Source organism: Saccostrea cucullata, unplaced genomic scaffold (assembly GCF_032062105.1).
Source record: "Saccostrea cucullata isolate Sc308-1 unplaced genomic scaffold, CSIRO_AGI_Scuc_v1 ctg18139, whole genome shotgun sequence".
NCBI lineage: Eukaryota > Metazoa > Mollusca > Bivalvia > Ostreida > Ostreidae > Saccostrea > Saccostrea cuccullata.
The window spans coordinates 1-9,385 of record NW_026926061.1 but is presented as its reverse complement, the minus strand read 5'-3'; the positions used below and the strand labels follow the sequence as shown (position 1 = coordinate 9,385).

At 34.5% G+C, this 9,385-nt stretch overlaps 1 protein-coding gene across 1 annotated transcript; it reads left to right on the top strand.

Annotated features, from left to right (window-relative positions):
- Positions 1 to 220: 220 nt before the first annotated feature.
- LOC134270575 (GTPase IMAP family member 4-like) lies at positions 221 to 1,425 on the top strand (the record flags this gene model as incomplete). Its single annotated transcript, XM_062752809.1, has 2 exons — positions 221 to 275; positions 844 to 1,425. Coding segments are annotated over exons 1-2 (637 nt in total), but the record flags the coding sequence as incomplete, so codon positions are not given.
- Between the last annotated feature and the right edge of the window lie 7,960 nt (positions 1,426 to 9,385).

Sequence of the window (9,385 nt, the reverse complement as noted above, 5' to 3'; positions counted from 1 at the left end):
CATTAAAGACCTATAAGCCACCATTAAACCGGACTTAAAGGGTGTGTTTCATCTTGTGTGTGTTACTTGACACTCCTTTAAAAGTAGCATTAATAAATTTTATGCCTTCTTTGAATTTTTTGCTTATTGTAATCAAATAAAATATGTTCTTGGCTCTTTCATTGTTTTAAATAATTTTGGCATAAACTGAGTTCAATACATCATTTTCCACAGTGATCACATGACACATGACCCCATTCCTAATGTAAATAAACATGAGGACAACAAATATGTCAGTCAGTAAAATGTGTCCAAAAATTGATTGTTTGTGACGTTTTTACAATAGAAGGTAGGAAGACTGTTACAGATATATTATGATAATTTTCTGTAACTTTTGACAACTTACCAGAATATGCATTATTTTTAGATCTAAAGCGATAGTAACGACAATAAGGTTTCACCAATCCTGTTCCAAAAAGTATCTGGTCGCTAGATGATATCGCCAACAGCAAGCAATTTTATAAATAAATAGATAACACGGTACCGTAGAACCACTGGTATTATAGGAATGGGTTATACATAATTAATAAATATCCTGTCTTATCAATTGTCCTAGTATGGAATATTCCCCTTGAATTTTCATACAAGTCCCGCTCTTTTTCAGCTGACTGAATGTGCTTATTTTAAGATTCGATTGCAGTTGAACTTGTTATCCCTTCCTCAGACATACTTAATCATTATAAGTATTCTTCTTCATTACTTAAATTATGAGTGAACATACCAATTACTTTATCAATTATAAATATAAACAAAATTTCAGTGTATCTTTTTGATAAATCATTAATATATAACTTCTCAATGCAGATAAATACGAGCTGCGACTCATATTAATTGGGAAAACTGGAGTTGGAAAAAGTTCTACTGGAAATTCGATACTTGAGGAGGCAGCATTTCCCTCCAAAACTGGACCTCAATCTACAACTAAATTCACTTCATTCAGAAGTAAACTCCGCTTTGACAGATACTTAGTTGTAGTTGATACACCGGGTTTACAAGAATTCAAAGCAAGCAATGCAAAACAAAGAGAACGCGAAATAACTTCTGAAGTTACTAAATCTTTAATGATCACATCTCCTGGCCCACACGCATTCATACTAGTTATAGAGCCCGGAAGATTCACCCTTGAAGACCAAGAAACTATATCATGCTACAGAAAAGTATTTGGTGAAGAATTTGAAAAGTATGCTGTTGTAATTTTTACCAACAAAGACAAACTTGAGAAAGAAGACGTTTCGATTGGAGATTGGATAAGGGAACTCGAACCTGGAAACAATTTAAAAGAATTGATCGAAAAAGCCAATAATCGTTATTTGGTGATCGATTACAACAAAAAACGTCTATGGGAACAGCGTGATGACGTTAAAAAGCTCATCAATATTATCAAAAGTATGGATAATAAAATACCTTTCTACAAAACACAATATAGCGAGAAAACGGAGATAGTATTTAATAATATACTGGAAGAATATCAGAAGCAAAAGTACTTTCAAAATGGTGTTTATGTAAGATCCCAAAGACGAAGCAAGAAAAGTGATACTGAAAACTTATTCTACAGAAAAAATTCAGGCTTTTCAGGGCGAAGAAGATTCATCTCTGTCATCTTATATTCTTGGAATTATTGCAGCAGTAGGCGTATATTCCCTTTATCTAGTAGTTTTAGTATAGCTAGTAAACTATGTGCAGAAATGTTAAATAAAGATTGTTGTCATATAGTCAAGGAAAATATTTATATTCTTGTCTTAATTTTGAAATTGTTCCTCTTAGTACAAACAAGAAAAAATCGGATCAAAGAGTCCATAGACTACATGTACTACATGTATAAATTATGGATATACGTTTTCGAGGAAAAAGACAAATTATTTTTTATATTTTTTTTAATCCTGCTATGTTCCTACCTTGAATGTATTGTATCTTTAAAAGAACGTGACCATTTTATGATTCTTATGAACAATCGAGTGCATATGTTTAAAACTCCTGTCAAAATATTCAAGATTGTTTCTCGCGTTGCCTTGATCATGAAAGAACGTGTTTTTTATTTTATCATACAAAAAAATATCTAAAAAATACATTTTAATGGTAATAGTTATCCCCGTTACGCAGTGTTTAGATGGTATTCTTTAGAGTCGTTACATCGCAGGATCGAATACAACAAAGGCACACGTACGTTGATTTCGGACATTCAGATAAGCCGATCAAAACCGTGGTCCTGTGCAATAGGTGCTGGATTAAAAAAAATACCCCATATTACTCAATGACACTGATCAAATCTGAAATCTACTGTCTGTTGTCTTAAAGCTTATCTGATATTTAGAAAACGCAACATTATCAGCTACCTCGTTGTAAACGACTTGTTAAATATAAACTTTATCCATATTCTACCTTATTTCTTTAAAATACCTATAGCTGAATGTGTATCTGTGCAAAATATGAAATCCATACCTCATATAGTAAGAACTAGTGATTTGATAGACGGACTGACTGACAGCTAGACATACAGACAGACTAAAAAAGCTCTGCTCAGTAGGCGACACAGGAAGTTTTTGTTTTGGCCTTCGGCCTGAGCACATCTCGGATGTCCGATGGTAAGGCATTTGTTAACACGTTAGTTCATCATAACATTTAAGAACATAACATATACATGTATTACATTTATCGTGATATTTATGAATAATAATAATAAATATAGTTGCTCAGTATAATTTTACAGTTCACCAATACATGCAGAATAAACTTGAAACGATAAGCGGTAAAGTCGTGAACTCACTTTGAAATTATCTATCAAAAGAATGAAAAAAAGTAGCGCTGTCATTGTTGTATACGTCTATATCCAGTTTATGCATGTCGAAAAAGCGCCATACGCTGTAATTTCATCTTTACCAGGAAATGAGATAACTGAATCGGTTCAAGAGTATACATGTCAAGCGATATACCCCCTGAATTCCATATAATGAAGTACGAATCACAAAAAAAATTATCAAATTCATACTGTAAAATCACATATTTTCGTGGGGTCAAAATTTCGTGGTTTGAGTAAAAACTCTTGTTTTGTGGGGATTTGAATTCGTGGATGACGAATTGTTTAGTAGTTATGCATGTAACATTTTACATTGCGTTGTGGACATGAATTCTTGGGTCTCTTCATACCCTAAGACAACGAAAATTAACCCCCCACGAAAATTTGCGATTTTACAGTATGCATCAACAGTGAACGTACTGTCGCTACTTCAAACAGTCTAGCACGCCAGGGGCTGATCAAAAATATTTCCCAGCACACAAAAAATCCAATCTAGCAATTCCTTGACAATTGAAAAATTAACTGTAAGGGCAATATTCGTTTGCTCCCAAACCTTCATATCCTTAACATAACACGGGTTGTCGCAATTCCAGCTCCGGATCCCTCCTCCCAACCCCTCCGACGTTTCACCTACTCTACATCAGCACATGCATGTCGATACACTTAATTAGTAAGTGTGCTGATCAGTCTTTGTTCTAAGAATTATCAGAATAAAAAAGAGCATTACTTAGTATTTGCGCTAGGGGTATGGGGATTGATTGATTAATTGTTTATTGTTTAGTGTCCCTCTCGAAAATTTTTAACTCGTATGGAGACACCACCATTTGCCGGTAGAGAATTACAAATTTCGTGCTTTTCTCGGCATTCAGTGCCATTGAGCAGGGAAGGATCTTTTTCGTGCCTGCACCTACTGCGACATTGGACCTAACTTTATACGGTCTCTTCCAAAGGACCGGTCTCCCACGTCCCACAGTGCTATTCGAACTCGCGATGAAAGGATCAACACTCCTCACATCGCGACTCTGAGGGAGACACTCTTACCACTGCGCCTCGCAGGCGACGGGGAGATAACATTAAAAGTATTCTGATAACTTTTCATGAAGTATTACAGTAATGATTATATTAATGATTGTATAGTTCTAAGAAACATATATGAAATTTCCGGTTGTTTATTTGTCAATTTTAATTTTATTTTAATATATCTAATCTTAACAATTTAATTTGATAAACAAAAATTATTTAGTTAATGATTTTAAAATATTTGAGGTAGGACACAATAGATAGGCCAAATTTTCCCTCAAATTCAATTTTTCTGAAACTTCGATAATTTTTCTAGGATACAAAATTTCTCTTTATATATGATATGAAAGAAATTCAACCACACATTTTTGTCCACATAGTCTGAAATATGGCCTATCAGACCCTTGCTGAAGATTGTGAAATCAGACATTCGACCTGGGAATGAGCCTTATTTTAGAATTAACAATTGATCTGTTGCAAATTTGTGTAATACTTTTGATAAAGATAACATTTCTGTTACTTTGAATTAGTAATTCGTATTGATACTGGAAAATTTGAGCAACATATTTTTTTGTCATCTCGCCCAAGCAAAACTATTAGCTTCGTTTGATTAACAGCAAATAGATAAACACAATTTGAATTGAAAAAAGTCATTTATTGACATAATGACGAAACTACTAATACAATATAATACTAATTGTAAGAAAAGTTAATAACAATCCATAAGCAAAATCAACTTAATGTACTTTGTAAAACTTTACAATATATACACTCTGAGGAACATCTGACTAGTTCAATGATTATTGCAAAATCAAAGCAAATTAACAATTTTTCAGGTTTGGGAGGGTGGCGGGTGAAAACATTAAATCGCTAAATTTCTCTCATGGAGACTTCAGCTTCTGTTTACAAACTTTGTGACCTATTGCACTGCCACCTAGCGGTGGCGTTCTATTCTTTTTGTACTACGCAGGGAGATAGTTTCTCAATGCACAAAATACAGCTCATGCCAAAAATGCATTTATTAACATAAATGTGATTTTTTTGTCATCTCGCCCAAGCAAAACTATTAGCTTCGTTTGATTAACAGCAAAGAGATAAACACAATTTGAATTGAAAAAAGGTCATTTATTAACATAATGACGAAACTACTAATGCAGTATAATACTAATTGTAAGAAAAGTTAATAACACTCCATAAGCAAACTCAACTTAATGTACTTTGTAAAACTTTACAATATATACACTCTGAGGAACATATCCGACAGTTTAAGTTTTCATCAGAGAGAAAATGTATAACTCATTTTTTACAAAAAATCAGCAAAATGATTCAAATGGGTCCTAGAATAAAATATGTAAAAATAAAGAAAATTGATCCAGTAGTTTCAGATAATTTGGCGATTAAAAAAATTTCAATGGCAAAAAAACTAAAAGATTCTGTAGATGACGTCACAATATTTGACCTTTGACCTTTTGATATGACTTTGACCTTTGCAATACATAAAGAATGGCGACTCCTTATATATGTGTCCAAATATCAGCCCTCTACTATTCACGGAACAAAAGTTACACTGCATTTTATAACAGACTGTTACATGTGTACATGCTTGTTTATTGCACTTATAGATAGCGTAAACACATTCCAAAATGTAAGCTCCCAAGTGGCCAATAAATAGGATTCTCTGATTTTTTCACAAAATATGTGGCAAACATACAAAAACTTAAAATTTTTCATTCAGTTTTGTCAATATAGTAATTTTCTTCTTCTTTCTCCAGTACCTTCTAGAAAACTTAAAGCTAATAATATACTGTAAAACGAGAAATTTTTGCGCATACGTATTTTAGCGCATACGCAAGTGGGAATGCATTGGCGCAAATAAATTTTAGCGCCTGTACTTGTCATTGTCATGGTTAGCCAAGCACGGAATCAAAATAGTACTCCCGTATACAAGTAAACATTCGTCAACTTCACCGTGGTGTTGCAATCAGATGGACAGGGCACAAAGTTAATTTTATTTTGATTTATTAAATCAAAGAAAATGTGGAATGTTTACCTATTTTATTCTTATTAAGGTAGGATCTAATAAATAACTTTAGACTTATTTTTTGGTGCTAGACCCATTATGACATCATAATCAATTTCAACTTTCTTTTTCCCGTACTTTACGACTTTAGCAGAATTATGTAGAAAAACACGGGTACTTTCATGACATTCAATTTGAAATCATACTGAAAAGTGAACAATATTGCTATGTTATTACATTTGATATTGATTTGAAGAGAAGCAGTGAACATACTAATTACCGTTTTCTGAGAGACTGTAGGCAATCTGGATACATTTCCTTTGTCGAATATGAAAAAAAACTCCCAAATTCAGGACTGTTTTTTTTTAATTTTTTGATTGAAAATTACGGTTTAAAAAAGTTTTTCATCTTGTTTACCTAAAAATTTTGCCCCGAAACACCTTATTTAACCAAGCTAAAGTTGTAGAGCATCATTAAAGGAATTTATTTCTCAAATTTGATAAATCTGTAGGCATCTTTCATTTACTAGATCTTGACCTTAAGACAATGCTTACGTCGAAAGAAAGCTGCTTATTTAAACGATAATCATAATCAGGTATATTGTCTGCAAGGTCAATCGCTAAGCTTGATTGCATTTTTACCTCGAGGCAATAGATGATTGACACGTCGAGAAGCCCAACTTTGAAGGTGCTACAACTGTAATGATAATTATCTTGTAAAAATAACAACAGTTTAATTAAATTATAATTTGGCAGAATTTCTCGATCGATCCAACAGTGTATATAAAAATCCAACGACCCTTCGGCATTAAGTAATCGTGCATTTCGATTAACATGTAGTTGTGTGAAAGCTTTGAACACACATAAAAAAAATAAAAGAAATCCATTATTGCACAATAATTTTAGCGTTCGTGGGGCTCTTGCGCTAAATGCGCTAAAATTAGTGGTGAGCCATATATCCTCGTTTTACAGTATGTTGGGTGACAATATGTACCTATGAACGATATGTTCAAACATCCCCTGTTTAAACTGTCACCTAGGCATAATTTTTAAATTTTTTTCGTTTTTGAAATGGGGTCGGGTTTTAGGAAGATATAATTGACATGACCCTTATCTATAGTTTTTATACATGTATATACAATTATCAATACTTAAAAAAAAATTACCAGTATTTAAGGATTTTCTTGTTGCTGACCAGTACAAGAAATTCAAATGCAGATATAATTATGTTTTGTTGTACAATTTTTAGTGTATTGATGTATACCTATTCAATGCATCATAACACCCCTCCTTTTAAATAACCCTATATATTATTGTAATTTACAAAAACAGTTTGAATTATAATTTTAAATTCATGCTTTTCAAATGAAATGGACTAAAAATTACAAGTTTTTACTAAAAAAATGCACAAAATTAAAGAGAATTTGTACACTTCAATTTATTGTATGTATTGTTAGACGTCTCTATTCAAGTCTCACTCATATGGAGGCGCCAACACTCGCCGGTGGAGAGCTACAAATTTTGTCCTATACTCGGCACTGAGGGCCATTGAGCAGCGATGGACCTTTTTCGTGCCAGCACCTACCTCGACACAGGACCTCGGTTTATTCGGTCTCATCCGAAGGACCGGTCTCCATGTCCCACAGTGGGTTTCGAACCCGCGACGTCAGGATTGACTTCTTACTTTGCGACTCTAGAGTAGTCGCTCTAACCACTGCGCCACGCGGGCGACAGTACGATGCACACTTCTAAAGATGTATGTTGTTTTTCGAAATCCATTGTTATGCAGAAGTATATCATCTCATGCAAAGTGATCAATAATGCAATGAACTCTAGGGATAGAAATTTACTGTGAAAATATATATTAGGCTATAATTTTTTTAGTCCAATATTTATATGGAAAGTATTGACTTTGGACAATTGCAGGCATTTTTCTGTATTTGTCCTGCTTAGAGCATCGATTCCCTATTGATGCACTGTAGACTTATTATATCGAATTTTGACAACGTTTTCAAACCAGGGATGTAGCAACAGGGGGCCAAGGGGGTGGGGTGGGGGCTGCCCCCCACCCCCTCAGTTTTTCTTAAACATAACTTATCACTATAGGAAATGTTATTGAAAGGCAACCCGGGCCAACCCCCACACCAAATTTTTACAGTTATAGCTACAGTAAAGGGAAATAAAGGAAATGTATTATTGCATTAAAATAAAATTTGGTGCTACATGTAGCTGAAGGTGAGCTTCATTGTAAAAAAAAAAATAAATGAAAATATCATATACCAATTTTACAAACAATGATATTTCATTGGATGCTTTTTACACACCTGGAGCAAGCCCTGTGCACCAAGATGCATTTTTTAATTTCATAAAAAGATTGCCTATGAGGAAAACTTAAAGTGTGGTGAAAAATTGTAAATTATACTATTTTGAAAATATAACCGTTTCAGCAAGCTTCTAAGTATGTATGCAGTGTTACGTAGACCTGTTTGACCTGACATATGTCTACCAGTAGTATAAACCGTCTAGATGGCGAGGTGTCGAACTGAGTACACTTTTATGCAAATGAGGTCAAAAATGCTGGATTCTGATTGGCTGGGGGATAGGCGGGTCAAGGGAGTGCAGATTGGGGGGTCTGGGGGGATAGCTGGGTCAAGGGAGTGCAGATTGGGGGTCTGGGGATAGCCGGGTCAAGGGAGTGCAGTCCCTGGGGGGATAGCCAGGTCAACGTGACAGCTGGGGATAGGTGGGTCAAGGGAGTGCAGAGTAGGGGGTCTGTGGGGATGGGGTCAATTCAGTACATATAGTCTGGCCTGAAATACGGGGGCGTTTTTACACTGTGTTTCACAACCACAGACGCTGCTACTATTCACAACGCTGCTACGATTTTGGCAGCGACTTTTATACCTGTTGCATCATCTGTAAGGGCCCTGTGCAAAAAATACGATAGACCTAACATTTATGTCATGAGCATAGGTATTACTTGGGCAGTGATTCAAGTTTGTTTAGGGCCTTGTGCAAAAAATATGCTTACCTATGCATTGTGACGTCATAAACTTGGCAGCGACGTCATGTTAGCCCTTCACAAGCCGCGATGGCTGCTTATTTTGACACAATAACACAGACTTTCACAGCGCTTGAGACTTCATGTAATAACAGTATGGTCCTATGGATTTCAGTACCAAAACTGATTTTCTACCGTTTTTCTTCCAAGAAAGTTCTAAACAGCTGAATCCTGGATCAGCCTAGATGTTATTTCACTGGATTATTTAATGAATATTACTCTACTGAGTTACCTGGTTACATGGTAAGTTTTAACAAACTTTTCTTAATACATTTTCTATGAAGGTCATCTTTGTATTTATTCATTATTACTGTGTTATATACCTTATGTTTAGAACATTCATATAAACACTGCCATTGTTTACCCTGAAATACACTAGGACACTAAAAGATCCTCAAAAATGTTGATAAATCTTTTTTGCATGAGTTATTATCATATTGTCTCACATTCCT